Raw genomic sequence first — 16,688 nt, forward strand, 5'->3', positions numbered from 1 at the left:
CCGACTCATGATTTAGGCTCAGGTCATGATCTCATGGTTCATTAGTTTGATCACTATGTAGGGCTCCACAAGACAGCACAAAGCCTGCTTAGGATTCTCTTTCTCCTTCTCTCTCTGCCCCTCCCCTGCATGCATTTCTCTGTCTCTCTCTCTCAAAAATAAATTTAGGGGCACCTGGGTGGCTCAGTTGGTTAAGCGTCCAACTCTTGGTTTTGGCTCAGGTCATGATCTCCTGGTTAGTGAGTTTGAGCCCCATGTTGAGTTCTGTGTTGACAGCAAGGAGCCTGCTTGGTATTCTGTCTGTCTGTCTGTCTGTCTCTCTCTCTCTCTCTCTGCCTCTCCTCTTCTCTCTCTCTCTCTCTCTCTCTCTCTCTCTCTCTCTCTCAAAAATAAATAAACATTTTTTTAAATAAATTAAAAAAAATAGATCATGGACCTAACTATAAGAGCTAAAACTATTAAAACCCTTGGAAAACAAAACAAAGGAGTAAATCTTTCTAACCTTGAATTAGGTAATGACTTCTCAGATACATCAAAAGCACAGCACAAAAGCAAAAATAAATTGGCTTTCATCAAAATTAAAATGTTTTTTGCTCCAAACAATGGCATCAAGAAAGTGAAAAGAGAACCTAGGGAGGAAAATATTTTGCAAATTATAAGTTTGATAGTATCCAGATATATAAAGAACTCTTACAACTAAATAATTAAAAAAACCCGATTTAAAAACAGGAAAGGATCTGAATAGCTGTTTCTCTAAAGAAGATACACAAATGGCCAATAAGCACATGAAAAGATGCTCAAAATCATTAGCCATTAAAATGAGATACAACTTTATATTCACTAGGATGGTTATAATCAAAAAGACATAACACAAGTATTGGCAAGAAGGAGAAATTGAAATAAATCCTCATACAAAGTAAAATACTTTGAAAAACACAGTTACCACATGGCCCAGCCAAAGGCATATATCCAAGAAAATGAAAACATGTTCACACAAAAACTTCCATACAAATGTTGATAGCGGTGTTATTCATAATAGTCAAAAAGTAGAAACAACTCAAATACCCATTAACTATAAATAAAATGAGGTACATCTATGCAATGGAATATTATTTGGCAACAGAAAGGAATAAAGTTCTGATACATGCTATAACATGGATGAACCTTGAAAACAATGTGCTAAGTGAAAGAAGCCAGTCATAAAGACCATATATTGTGATTCCATTTATATGAAATGTCTAGAATAATCAAATCTATAGAGAATGCAGATTAGTGGTTATCTAGGGCTGAGGCAAATGGGGGGGGGAGGAGGAAGTAAAAGGTCAAGAGTACAGGACTTCTTCTTAGGGAATGAAAATGTTCTCAAATTGTGGTGATGGCTACAGAACTTTGAATGCAACAAAAACCATTTAACTGTATAATTTAAATGGTTCAAATGTATGGTATGTGAATAATATTACAATATGCTGCTTAAAAATAAATAGAAGATAAATGGGGTATAAGTAAGGTTGCTAGAATTGCAGCAAATATTTATTCATGTCCCTAACGATTTTAAAATCAAAAGTCTTCCTTACAAAAGCCTTTGTACTGGACATCTTATTTTACCTAAAGAATCATCACCCAGGTATGTCGCCTGACTAAAATAAGCTTACTTGCCCACTTGCTTCTTCGATGTGAATATTTCTAAGATACTAGAAATAGCTTTATTATTTTTCTACTGCTATAATCCTAAGGATAGCAATAAATGAAGGCAAAAAGAAGGGGTAGGCTTATTGTAGGGCACAAACTTGCCATCTGTTTCCCATATAGATACATTCTCATCCTCTAATTCAGGGATATGACATAAATAAAGTTTTATTAGAATATAACCACCTGCTGACTGTTTATGAATTGTTGATAGCTACTCTCTCTTTTTTAAATTAAAAAAATTAAAATAATTTATTATCAAGTTATTGTCAATGTATACATACACCGTATACAGTGTGCTCTTGGCTTCAGGAGTAGATTCCTGTGGTTCATCGCTTACGTATAACACCCAGTGCTCATCCCAACAAGTTCCCTCCTCAATGTCCATCACCTCTCTCTCTCTCACCCCCCTCCATCAACCCTCAGTTTGTTCTCTGTATTTAAGAATCTCTTCTGATTTGCCTCCCTCTCTGTTTGAAACTATTTTTCCCCTTCCCTTACCCCATTGTCTTCTGCTAAGTTTTTCTAATTCCACATATGAGAGAAAACATACGATATCTATCTTTCTCTGACTAACTTATTTCATGTAGCATAATACCCTCCAGTTCCATCCATGTTGTTGCAAATGGCAAGATTTCATTCTTTCTCATTGTTGGTGGCTACTTTCACACAACAGATGGTAAGGCCTGCAAGCCTATATTTACTATCTTGCACTTTAAAAAAAAAAATTTTTAATGGAAGTATAGTTCACACACAATGTTTCAGATACATAACAGAGTGATTCAACAACTGTATAACTATCTGGCCCTTTAATTATGTATGCAGACCCCTGCTCTGATCAGCAAGCATTTCATGTCACATTGCATTGCTTCCAGGATAGAACACCTGTCAGTCAATATAATTTCTATATATAATCACATATTACTACTATTAAAATTTTTTCTCATAATCTAGTTTACTTGATTCTAGAGTCATTATTATAGTTTAATGTAAATTAGAAGTTCAAAGGTTCTGTTATTTTTCCCAACATTTTACCCAGAGATAAAATCCATTCATCTTTACTTAAGATTTACTGAGCATTACTATGTTCTAGGCATAGTGCTAGATATTAAAGAGTCAACCACTACGATTAGAAATAATTCTTGTACTCAAGGAGCTTATGTTAACAAAAGAGAGCAGAAAAACAGAAAATGAGACAAAACAGATTATGACAGGTGTTCAGAAAAATAACAAAGAGCTAAGACAAAAATTAATAAAGGGATACATAACTTTCTGATTCTTCAGGCAGGAATACCTCTCTAATGAGATAATGTTTAAAATGAGATCTTAAAGAGGAGTAGAAACTAAGAAATCAAAGAATAAGAAGAAAAGCATTACAGTCAGAGACCAGGAATAACCTGGCATATTCAAGGAACTAAAAGAAAACAAGTATTGCCAGAAAAGAAAAAAAAGAGACATTTGTACAAAAGATTATATCAGAGAAGCAGGCAAGGGCCAGATCATGTGAGGCTCTATAACTATGGTAAGAAATATGAACTTAGTTTTTAGTGGAGAAGGCACTAAAGAATCTTGAACAGGGACATGACATGATAAAAATGACATTCCAAGATCACTCTTGTGAAGGAAGGGGAAATGGGACCAGATATGAGTCCAGTGTAGCATTCCAAGGGAAAAAAAATAAAAATTGTGTTCAAAATGGTGGCAATGGAGACAGAAAGTAGAATGATGCAAAATAACCTGTTAATTAGATATGCGTGGATAGGAGGAGGAGGTGAGACAAAGAATGATCCCAATAATTGAGGCTTGAGCAACCAGATAATTAATGATGTGATTTAATAAAGGACTGGATGGCCAGGTAGGAGGGGATAAGGTGGAAAATAATAACAATAACATTTTGACAAATGAATTTTGAAGTATCTCTGAGATTCCCAAGTGCAGATAATTATAAAATATGGGAACTCCAAGAAGTCTAGATTGGAGGTATATGCAAATTTGACAGTAAAAAAAGAGACATTTAAAATCAAACATAGAAATTTGTGAATATCCACTTTTGCCCTAATAGTATAAAAGGTAATAATAGTTATCTTTCTTCACTTCTCTATCTTCCAGGAGAAAAAAAAAAAAAGGACCATGTTCTAAATGGTGACAAGAAGAAAACAAGGCACTGATAACACCAGTTGCTGTTAAGAAGGGTAACTGAGTGGGTAAAGATGAGTGGGAGGCAAACTATTTTTACAATGTATCTTTTACATCTTTTTATAATTTTGTAGCATGTGAATGTAATAACTATTCAAAAAACCACACAAATTAAGGAGAACTTACCAGAGTCTAGACAGAGCACCTAGGTAAAGAAAGCAGGCCTTTATGCACCTACATTATTACTCTATTTTCTTAAGCTTTCAAGGAAAATAAAGGTGAAAGGGCAAAAGCATCAGTACCTACTGATGCTTACAAATTAAAATTACTGTAACAAGTTTAAATTAATCACATTTTTAGAAGATTTATGAACTAGAAATGACTTTGCATTCAACTATCCAATCCCTCTCATTTTATAGGTAAGTACATAATCAGAAATAATATATTCTAATTAAAGATACCAAACATCATGCTTTGACTTCAATATTTTAAAAGCAAATCATCATCATTTTTTCATCATACTCCTTCTCTAGCCAACACTGGATTTGCTTTATTGGCCAAGTATGCCATGAAACTAAGTGCTCAAATGTCCTAGTTAAGCTTCATCGACTATCCCTTCAGTTTTCTAAGACCTCAACCTGCTGCTTAAGCTAATTTGTTACATAAACGATACTAAAAACTTAAAATAACCTTCTGCCAATTTTCCACAATGTAGTTTTTAAATCTGAAATCAGATGCTGTGGTTCTAACTTGGTAAATAAACTGAAGTCTGTTCTGTCAAATGAATAAAAAATATTCCAGTAACATTAAGACCACTGCAGTGCTAAAGTATGCAAATTATCAACCAAAAGGCTAGATTTACAGGGCATCTATTGTATGTGCCCAGTACTGTACTATATATACTTCATAAACCTTATCTTACCCCAATACCCTGTGAGACAAATATTATTCCTATTTTGCAGGTAAGAAGAATAAAGCTAACAGTAGTTAGATAATTTCCTAAAATTATATATCTAGAAATTGTATGAGTCATGACTCTGAAATCTGTATGTTAATTTTTTACTAAACAAACAGTTTTCAAACTTTTTGTCTCAAGATCCCATTTATACTCTTAAAGATCTTGGGGCACCTGGGTGGCTCAGTCAGTTAAGCATCCTACTCTTGATTTCAGTTCAGGTGATGGTGTCATGGTTCATGAGTTCAAGCCCCGCATCGGGCTCTGCACTGACAGTGTGGATCTTGCTTGGGGTTCTCCCTCTTTCCCTCTCTCTGCCCCTCCCTTGCTCGCTCACTCTCTCTCAAAATAAATAACTTAAAATGAAATCTTATTTAAAAAAAGAATTATTAAAGATCTTTTTTTTAAAAAAGATCTTTTATGTGGATCATTTATATGGACAAAACTATCGATATTTACCATATTAGAAATTAAAATTAAATGTAGAATTTTATTAATTTTAAAATTACAATCACTCTATTACAAACTAATAAAATTTTTTATGAAAAAAATAATTGCATTTTCCAAAACAAAAAATAAATGACAGGAATGGTGCTATTTTAAACTCTTTAATTAAAAATTAAAATCAATTTCTTTAATGTCTGGCTTAATAGAAGACACTAGATTTTTATAATTATTTCTGCATTCAATAATGTGTAAATTTTGCTTTGGTCTGAAGAAAACCTACATTCAGAAGCTACGCAGTTGAAAAAAAGGAGGGGTATTTTAATAGCCTTTTTAAATAATTGGAGGTGCTCTTTGCTACTATACCAAAACTCAGTGGTCATTTCTTTTTTTTTTTTTTTTAATATTTATTTATTTTTGAGATAGAGAGAGAGACAGAGCAAGAGCAGGGGAGGGGCAGAGAGAGAGGGAGACACAGAATCCAAAACAGGCTCCAGGCTCTGAGCTGTCAGCACAGAGCCCAATGCGGGCCTCAAACTCACAAACTGTGAGATCATGACCTAAGCCAAAGTCGGATGCTTTACCAACTAAGCCACCCAGACACCCCAGTAAGTAGTCATGTCTTAAAGGTTAGCTGCAATGTGAAATCTAAAACTGTATCAATAAACTTTTTGCATTGAGTTATACTGAAACCCATTGGTTTCTCTTGTACTTTAAATGGATCTTTTACATGATTTTGAAACATCATGCTCTGATCACCTGAAAAATACCAGTTGACTGAGTTACGCAGATCTTCCAAATATCAACATATTTCATTATACAAAGAAAAAAAAATCAAAATACCATCAATCCAACCAAAAAAGTCTTTGGATCCTGGAAAACTGTCAAACTTAAAGTGACAAACACAAGTTTCCCAAATTGTAATTTTTGATCCAAAGTCTGAATTTCTTCATTGGCAATAAATACTACCAATTGTCTTCTGTGAAGTCATTCACTTTCCAGAAAAATGTCTGCCAAGTATCTAAATTGGAAAAACCATAGTTTGTCTGGAAGCTGTTCTTTCAAGTAAAAATGGTGTTCTATGACAAAAGCTGCTAGTTTGGCTTACAACTCAAAGAACTATACAAATGTTTTCCCTTATTTTCTCTTCAGTATGCAGAAGAGCATCATGAAAAATCTGTATTATGTCACAAAGAATATCAAAAAGATATGTACTCAAGATTAAGACTTGATTAATCATTTCTACAGCTTCAACAAAGACATTAAGTGAAACTGGCTTTTTTTTTTTTTTAACTCGAATATGTGGCATACGCATTATGTGACTACACAGTAAATACCAGCAAGTTTGGTCTTTGATTCATACTCAGGTTCTGATAACTTTACCCACCACTGCTTTTGTGACATCAGCAAAAGTGTCAGCACAGTGAAAAAGGCAAGCAATGACTTTGTATTATTACAAAAATAGTTTTGATTTCACCCGCTCCCTAATTAGGGAGAAAACAGGAAGCTCCAGCTTCTAGACACCTTCAAATCCCATCCGAGCAAGCATTAAAAAGGGAGAATTCCTATATTTTCTCTCATAAACAGTACTATCCTACTAAAACTCACACACACATAATATTAGACTCCAAACCAGGTCTACTTTTTCCTTATTTCCACAGCTACCCCTAGTTACAATACCATGTTAAATTGACCCTTGCCCATCCAAGCTTTGCTTCATATAGCAGCAGATGGAGCCTTTTAAAATCAGATTGTGTTACTTCTCTGCTCAAAATCCTCACTTCCTATTTACTCAGAGTAAAAGCCAAAACCCTTTTGGTCTACAAAAGCTCCACAGGCTTAACCCCCTCTACTACCTCTCAAGTCACCGATCTCCTACCACTCTCCCCTGTACCAGTCACAGTTGGCCTTCCTTCTACCCCTTTGAACATGGGGCTTTTATGTTTGTTATTCTCGATCTGAAACTGTTCTGCCAGATATCTGCTCCCTAATTTTCTTTAGGTACTGCTGCAACCCCTGCACCTAAAATACTGTCACATAGTAGGAGCTCAGTATGTATCTGTTAAATGAAGGAAAGAATGAACAAAGAGAAGAAAAAATAAATAATTATAAAGAATCATTAGAATGGTGCTAAAATCGGGGCACCTGGGTGGCTCAGTCAGTTGGGCATCCAACTTCAGCTCAGGTCATGATCTCACAGCTTGTGAGTTCGAGCCCCGTGTCAGGCTCTGTGCTGACAGCTCAGAGCCTGGAGCCTGCTTCATTTCTGTGTTTCCCTCTCTCTCTGCCCCTACCCTGCTTGTGCTCTCTGTCTCTCATAAATGAATAAACATTAAAAATTAATAAAAAAAAAAAAAAAGAATGGTGTTAAAATCTGTTTTTAACTTTCCAAAAAGCATTCAATCACAGAACAATGCAGGTTTCCACATGATTCTCTATGAAAGCCAATCAAAGGATATATGTGCTAAAGAGGATATTCAACACAGCATATAGGTGGTTTTACAGAATTCAGTATAGTACTGAGTAAGAGAGCACATGCATTAACATGCCTGATAAATACTTACAGCCAAGAATCAAAACACACTACACCAGTAGATCAAAGATGACTTCTACGAGAGTCAAATAAACCTAACCCTTTAGAAGACTGACAGTATAAATTCAAGTATCAGATAAAAACCTCAACTGAAGTACTATCTAAACCTCAGGAACAAGAATGTCTTCTGCTGGAAGACACTTAACATGAAAACCGAGAGTAAGATATTGGTATCAATGGGTATTACTATTAAATGAGCCTTCAGAGTTAAAAACAGTTTCAAATGCAGTCTCCCATTCAAGACTACAGTACCCCACCCAAGGGGTAGATATTATTGTATCTTCTTATTTCAGTAGTCAAGCAAATAGAATTTCATAAAAACCTCTTTGTAGAGAAGTGTGGCCTCAAACTAAGATCTAATTCCAAATATAGAGATGGCCTCCTAGTTTTGCAGATCATCTTTGAGGTTTCAACAAGAGTGACAGGCTCAAGAACAGATGAAATTCAACCAAGCCATACAGTTAAACCTAATATATCCTGATAACAAACACCATTCATAATCTTCAAACAGAAAGAAGACCTTTTTTCTTTTTCCTACCCTCAGCAATATCAGTCTTGCTCTAATAAAACTAAGGTTCCATCTGTCCCCCAATGAAATAAATAGTATATGAACAGGAACATGTTGTTTGACTACCCAGCCCTCACTCAATTTTTGAAGACCTATGTTCATTTTCTAGAATCCAAAGCATCCTGACAATTATATTATACTCCACATTAGATTTCTATGACTTAAGAATGACATTAACTTGGGACAGACTGCCTAGAATTCAATTCTTCAAGGACTCCTCCAGAATTCTCCTGCCTTATTGAGGATGCAAAGGACACAACATGAAATAACTGCTCATTTCTGCTTCCTTTTTTTTTGCCAAAGCTGAAAGGTCAGGGATTCCTGCGCCTATTATAGTTCAGTACAGGAAAGGGGAGAAGAGGACTCGTTCTACCCTCTTATGAGGTAGCTCTGCAGATGTGTTCACGTAACAATTCTAAGTGTCAAGTCACATTCTAATACTTATAACAATGCCATCAACAAACATAGCCACTTAACCCAAGGACAGTCCTACTCTGTTGGGAGATGCATATGGGGGAAGAGAGGTAAGAGGAAGGTCATATTCACATAGACATGAAGATCAACTGAATCAACCCTGACAGATCAGTGAAATGACAGATTTCACTGCCAATCCACCTTCATGCCAAGTGAAGGTACATGACGCTTTAATGGATTATCTTGGGCCTCCAAAAAGTACTTCACTTTTTTTTTCTAAGAGACACTGAGGTCTGCCTTTCAAAAACAAAGTCCAGAAAACACCACAAAACACAGGAGAAAAATACAAAGTTATTGCTGTTCTTTTAAAGATGTGCCAGCATTTTAACCTTCCTGGCTAAAACTGTTCATCTAACACTTAATTCTAAAATTTTTTTGAAAGCAAAGTGTAGCTTTATAGTCACCTCTTCCTTCTCAAACAGACATAAAATGCAGTATTTTCTTGCATCACCCATCATAAAGATTTTAGTGACAAAAACAAAGCAGAGAAAATAATATCAAAATGAAATTTAAAGATTTATATAGAATAAGCCAAAACAAACATACCATACAGGCATCAAATTATCCTATTGCCTCAATTCCCAAACATATGTTTTTAATCTTTCTGATGTTTTAAAATCCCTGTCTGATGAATAGACACTTCTCCAAAGACATCCAGATGACCAACCGACACATGAAAAAATGCTCAACATCACTCATCATCAGAGAAATACAAATCAAAACCACAGTGAGATACCACCTCACACCTGTCAGAATGGCTAACATTAACAACTCAGGCAACAACAGATGTTGGCGAGGATGAGGATGCGGAGAAAGAGGATCTCTTTTGCATTGTTGGTGGGAATGCAAGCTGGTGCAGCCACTCTGGAAAACAGTATGGAGGTTCCTCAAAAAGCTAAAAATAGAACTACCCTACGACCCAGCAATTGCACTACTAGGCATTTATCCACGGGATACAGGTGTGCTGTTTCGAAGGGACACATGCACCTCCATGTTTATAGCAGTACTAATCAACAATCTTTCAACTATCAACTACTTTCCAAAGTATGGAAAGAAACAATCTTTCAACTACCAACTACTTTCCAAAGTATGGAAAGAACCCAAATGTCCATCGATGGATGAATGGATAAAGATGTGGTATATATATACAATGGAGTATTACTCTATTACTCGGCAATCAAAAAGAATGAAATGTTGCCATTTGCAACTACGTGGATGGAACTGGAGGGTATTATGCTAAGTGAAATTAGTCAGAGAAAGACAAAAATCATATGACTTTATTCATATGAGGACTTTAAGAGACAAAACAGATGAACATAAGGGAAGGGAAACAAAAATAATATAAAAACAGGGAGGGGGACAAAACAGAAGAGACTCATTAATATGGAGAACAAACAGAGGGTTACTGGAGGGGTTGTAGGAGGGGGGATGGGCTAAATGGATAAGGGGTATTAAGGAATCTACTCCTGAAATCATTGTTTCACTATATGCTAATTTGGATGTAAATTTTAAAAAATAAAAAATAAAATTAAAAAAAAAAGAAGTAAAAATATAAATAAATAAAATCCCTGTCTGAAGAAATCCGCCAGCCACTGGGCAGGGAGGTTACACGTTAACCATTTCATTACCATTCCCTTGAGTTTCCAGCATTGGCAGCAATACTCTCAGTTGAGATTTAACTTACATTTGAAATCTCCAATCACTGTGTGTAATAGCTACACAGAGATTACATTACATCTCATTAAAAATGAAAATTAAGGGGTGCCTGGGTGGCTCAGTCGGTTAAGCGGCCGACTTCGGCTCAGGTCATGATCTCGCAGTCCGTGAGTTTGAGCCCCGCGTCAGGCTCTTGCTGACAGCTCGGAGCCTGGAGCCTGTTTCAGGTTCTGTGTCTCCCTCTCTCTGACCCTCCCCAATTCATGCTCTGTCTCTGTCTCAAAAATAAACGTTAAAAAAAAATTTTTTTTTTAAATGAAAATTAACTGTATACAGAAGATGGCTTGTCACATGCCAGGCAATGTAATTACAGGCAGCAGAAACTGCCAAATTTCTCAGAATATATCAGGAATTTTTCACATCTAGGAAAAGCTGGTTTAATCAATTCGTATATCAAGGATTTCAATCACTCTGGTACCTAAGAGCTTCTGATTAATGTCCAAAGGAAAATAATTTACGTCTGAGGATATTTAACTCAAGGGAAAAAACAAAATTACAAGTTTAACAAATGAGAAGTGCAGTCAAAATCAAGCAAGTCTTCTATATGCTTCATAAGCATTCTCAATTCTGAAAGTGCTAAAGAAGTAAAAATCATTACCATCAACTAAAAAATAGCATTTCACCATGATGCTTTAACTACCAATGTCAAAAAGTAATTCAGAAAATTTTTTACAATGTGAAGAGAGGCTTAGACTTAAACTTTATTCCATACTAAAGAAAAAATAGTATATAACTAAAGATATACTTATAAAATTTAATAAATTTGTGTATATTAGGGGCGCCTGGATGGCTCAGTCAGTTAAGTGTCCAACTCTTGATTTCGGCTCAGGTCATGATCTCATGGTTTGTGAGATCAAGCACCACATTGGGCTCTGCACTGACAGCACAGAGCCTGCTTGGGATTCTTACATTCATCTCTCTCTGCCCATCTCCCACTTGCACTTTCTCTCTCTCTCAAAATAAATATATAAACTTAAAAAAAATTAATAAAAATAAATTTGTGAACATTTAATGTAGTGTATCTTTTTTCCCACCCCCCCAAAACTTTACTAAATATACAATGAGTCACAATCATTTGGCATATGTGAACACAGTATACTCACGATGTTACAGCTATTACTGTATTTAACTTATATTTCCAAAGATTTGTTTGGATCCAAAGACAGTATTCCTCAAGATAACTGATGACTCAGAAAAAGCAACTCATACTCAACGAACATTTTATCACAAAAGAAAAAGTTCAATCCTTGCTCCTATTCAAGTCAGTAATTTGTAAATACACAAAAATACACAAAAACACATTTTAAAAAGTTCATCGAATAAGACATCACTGGAAACTGAAAGAGCTAATGAACAGTGAGCTAAATGACCAGATTAGGGCACAGTAAGCTTTCCAGCTAGATAGAATAAAGGATCAAAACGAACAAAGTATGATTTAATAAATGTAAAGTCCTATTTTAGGTTAAAAAAATAACTGTAAGAAGGGACAGCATGGAGAGACAGCCAATCACTTGAGAAAAAGCAGTATTAAAAAGTTAACATACTCTTGCACTGCATTACTTAATGTGTGCTTTTTAGTACACATTGGCACACTGTTCAGCTCTAAACATACATTGCTTAAAGCAACGAATATGCTCTCCTTTTGGTCTTTGCTTATGAGGCTACTATAGCTCTAACACTAAGGTTAGTTCTTAGCACCATCCTCAAAGGGAAGAATTAACAAACTGAGTTTCACTAAAAGACAATGATTAAGATTTTCATTTACTTAACACACATATCTAGTATTTAATGTTTCAGGGACCATCTAAGCACTTTATAATCCATGCCAAATGAAGAATGGATGCAGAAGTTAGGAATGTTTAACTTAAAGATAAGAACATGACAGCTCTTGTCAAAGATCTAAAGGGCTATCATGTGGATGAGGTAGCCCATTTATTTGTGCCATTACATAAAAAGGAAACAGAACAAACAAGAGTGACCGGTTTGGGCTCTATAGCAACTCTGAAATTTGTCCAATGGCAAAATCTCTCCATAAGGCTACTATAAGGACTAAATGAGAAAATACATATTAAAGAACTTTGTTGTAAATTTCCACATTACACATTACTAGAATTTACTTCTGTACAGTATAGTGGGTCCTGACTAACAGAAATATTTACCGAGGCTGACCACGGACTTTGGAGTCCTAGCTATTAGTTCAGTTCCCAGCTTTGCAATTTATACCAAGTATGCAACTTTAGCAAAGTTTCCTTGTATCTCTAGGCTTCACTTTTTTCACCTTTAAAATAAGGATAAAAGAATCTGCTTTGCAAGGTGATTGTGCAAATTAAATGTGATAATATAGGTAACATTTAGCATAGTGCTGACACACTCAGTAAATTGTATCTATGATGAGGATAATCATCATCATCATCATCATCATCATGTTGTAGAAGGTATCTCTCTGGTGAATATAAAACTATGTGGTATGATGTGGTATGACTGCATGGCTCTGCTATGCACCTGCATGAGTGTATGAAACTGCTATGCACTTATCATGTTACAACAATCCAAATATAATATACAGCTTGCATTTGTTTGGTGATTTTAAAAGCGTTTATCTTTTGTAATGTGAAGGAAAAAATATCCTTAAAATCTAAATAAGTATCCAGGTTAGTAAAATATCAGGAATAAAAGTCACGTAATGTAATGTAATGGGGAAATTATGCAGCTACAGAAAGAAAAGGGACTAAAGAAGTAGCACATTAAATATAAGCTACTCTTCCTAGTTGACTTCATGGTGAGAGATGAAAATATATATTGAAGGGGGAAAAATTACACTTTCTATAGATATGTGAACCACTGGTTACAGTCATCAGAAATACGAACCATACAAGGGCAGCTAAGTTCAATGCAAACATTTGGTACATCAAAGCAATGTAAAAAGTGAAGTTCAGTAGGCTAAGGACAAGAGTATAAGGGATTTAGGATTCTAATTACTTCATTACCATCAACAAACAATATTATGCTTGTTGCAATAACAGTAAAATGATTGAATAAATGTAGGAATGAAAAACTGGGTAAAGCTTTCAGGTACTTTTTTGAGGATTTGAATTATGATCAATGACAGTGATATTATTACAATATTGGAAATTCAGGGGCGCCTGGGTGGCTCAGTTGGTGATGCATCCAACTTCGGCTCAGGTCATGATGTTGCTGTTCATGAGTTCAAGCCCCAAATCTGGCTCTGTGCTGACAGCTCAGAGCCTGGAGCCTACTTCGGGTTCTGTGTCTCCCTCTCTCTCTGCCTCTGCCTCTGCCTCCCGCCCCGCACTCTGTCTCTGTCTCAAAAATAAACATTTAAAAAAAGGCAACTATTTTAAAAAAACAATACTGGAAATTCAGATACAAGTGCAATTGTTAGAGAATTATACAACCAATAGAAATCTTATTTTTTTAATCTAAATTTTTGCCCTAATTTCACTTAAGAAGCCTAGAGTCCACTGGAATTAAGGGAGCTTATTCCTCAGGCAAGCATTTCATTAATGTGTTATATATTATTTTGAACAGAGTTGACTGTGTCTTAACTGAATGTATACAATAGTCATGCTCAGTTAAAAGCAGAGCTATAAATAGTATTTGTCAACTACTCAATTTAAAATGGCTTATTAAATGTTGAAAATGTCAGTGTTGACGTGTTTTCATTAATAAATGTATTGCTGCTTGGAAGTCAACTCAATTACATCACATTTTTGAAATTAAAAAAAAACAAAAAGTTCAGCTGATGAGTTACGACAGAAAGTAGAAATACAGTCCTTGAATAATAAATGATACTCTATTTTGCCATATAGGTTATGATGAAGTTACTATGAAAAACTGTAGTACTATTTTTAGTCACAGTCATCAAGATGAAACATTATTAGCAATTATGTAAAACAAGCAAAACACTCAAAACTCTACTCCAAAATTTTAGCTACTTAAGTCACTTTACTTACTCTAGGTATCAAATGCCAACAACTTTCTACATTTTGGCTGTTAGAAATCAAAGCATTCTATACCCCATCTTAAATGCAAAGTGTAGACACTTTGTATCAAACTAAGTTTCCTGAAAGCAGAGAAAAAGAAACAGACAACCTGGGGGCAGGTAGAAATCACAACCAGTTGCAGTCAAGTTGGGATCTGTACCTGAATAATGAAAGGGAGATGGGCCATTTTATACGTACAAAATTCGAGATCCCCAGGTGAGAGAAGGGGAGAGAAAGAAAAGAAACACAGTTACATAAACATAGAAAGGCCAGATTGGACATGGGGCAATTTTCAATTTCTCTGTAAAAAATCAATACATTGAAGGCCTGTCTCAAAAATAAACAAAACAGCTTCTCAGAGGAAACTTTGAAGTGGGCAAGGAGGAAACATTCCTTTGCACCCACAAGCATCAATCCCCTGACCACTGGCATGCTATTACTGAAACGGTCATGATTTACAGGCATTTGGCCCGGATGACGAGCAAAGGAGAGGAAAGAAAGGTCTGTTGGAGAGGAGCCTAGGATTCCAGAGGCCTGGGAAGGCACACCCTACGTTCGGGAAAGGAGAGGTGGAGAGGGACGAGCACTCCTCACCGTGATTATCTTTCTGCCCGATATTGTGCGTGCGGATGAGAGAGGACAGTCTCCTCACATCCCCCTTGAAGACGCACTCGTGTACCGGGTAGTGTGCGGGACAACTGCCTCCATCTGCGACGACAGCAATGGGGTTGGTGCCCGCTAGAAGAGCCGGGGACTGGGAGGTGGTAGTCACGGAGGAACCGTGCAGCGGCAGGGCCGGGACGCCAGGGGGGTTGGAGGAGGCCGGAGCTGTCTTCAGCTGCAGCCGGCGGTGATGGTTACTGAAGATCTTATGACAGGCTTTGCCGCCCTTGCCGCCGCCGCCTGTCCCAAGCCTGCCTCCCGTAAAGGTGCCGCCTAGGGTAGCCGCCGCTTCCTCATCCCCGGGTTCCAGCAGGTCCCCCTCTTCTTTGCTGGGCTTGTGGTCTCTCCGCAGTGAGCGGATCTTCTCCCCGGTCATCGCCGCCAGGGGCAGAGAGGGGATCCGGGAGGCTCACCGCCCGCGACGGAGCTGGCGCTGCGGCGGCGCAAGGCGATTAGAGCGGTGGCCAGGATCCTCCAGCGCAGCATGAACTCTCAGGGCGCCCCCGAGCCCGGGACAAACGCATCTCCTGGAGGGAGAAGAGCCGGCTCTCGCCTAGGCACGAAGGGACGCGCGCTCGCTGGGGGGAGCTAGAGCTCAGGTGCCCACGACACCAGGATCCCTGTCCCCGCTGCCGCAGCCGCCGCCACTACCTCACGCCGGAAAACAGGGCACGGCCATCTTACCCTGACTTCTCTCGCGAGAACTCCCTCGGGAGGAGGGAGGAAACACCGCGATAAGTGATCTGGCCGCTCCCTCCCTCGCACCGTCTAGTCCCGGAGAGTAACCGAGCTCCGCCCCTAGTTTAGGACTTGACAATTGGCGCTTTTGATGGGCGGTGTAAAACCTTAACTTGTGTTTGAGATATTCGATGCAGTTTGTAAACAATGACTGAAACCCTCAGACCTCTGGGTCTCCAGCAGAGTAATGCAAACTGACGCCACTGCACACAGGATGTGATGTCAGTATGATGTTGCACAAGATACTCATTCAATCAACATTTACTAAGCATCTACTTTGTATCATACACTGAGCTACTAGATTTCTAAGACGCCACTCCTGGCTCCAAAGAGATCAACGCAGGGGGGAGGGGGGACGATAAACAATTGGGAGCTGGGTTGAAAGCAAAAAACTAAACAAATAAATAAGAGAAAAATTTTCGCGTTGGGGTATCAGAAAAGACAACAGTTTAGGGGCTGACCTTGGAAAACAGGCTATTGGGCAAACGGGGTGAAGGGAAGTCAGATTTTTGTTAGATAAATGAGTTACAAACAGGTGTCAGAGTTTCAAGCAAGGAATGGACGCTGAAGGATGGCAAATAATAATTGTGTAAATGGAATATCCTTGGACTAGTTCATGGCCAAACTCGACCCATCGTCAAATTCTGAAGAAACGTAAATCTGAAGTCTGGACCAAATAACTAAAGTTGTGGGGAACTTGAAGTGGGGTAG

General features: G+C 37.3%; 1 protein-coding gene across 3 annotated transcripts in view; it reads right to left on the reverse strand.

Moving 5' to 3' along the window:
• ANKRD13C (ankyrin repeat domain 13C) overlaps positions 1–15,947 on the reverse strand; it is a 91,059-nt gene extending 75,112 nt beyond the window's left edge. For 2 of the 3 annotated variants that reach the window (XM_045034769.1, XM_019837227.3), the window contains exon 1: positions 15,171–15,947. In XM_045034769.1, the coding sequence (XP_044890704.1) occupies positions 15,171–15,615 (445 nt within the window). In that variant the 5' untranslated portion in view covers positions 15,616–15,947. The remainder of the gene's footprint in view (positions 1–15,170) is intronic. The other variant, XM_011284936.4, reaches the window with a different exon arrangement.
• Positions 15,948–16,688: the final 741 nt, after the last annotated feature.

Source organism: Felis catus, chromosome C1 (genome assembly GCF_018350175.1).
Source record: "Felis catus isolate Fca126 chromosome C1, F.catus_Fca126_mat1.0, whole genome shotgun sequence".
Classification (NCBI taxonomy): Eukaryota; Metazoa; Chordata; class Mammalia; order Carnivora; family Felidae; genus Felis; species Felis catus.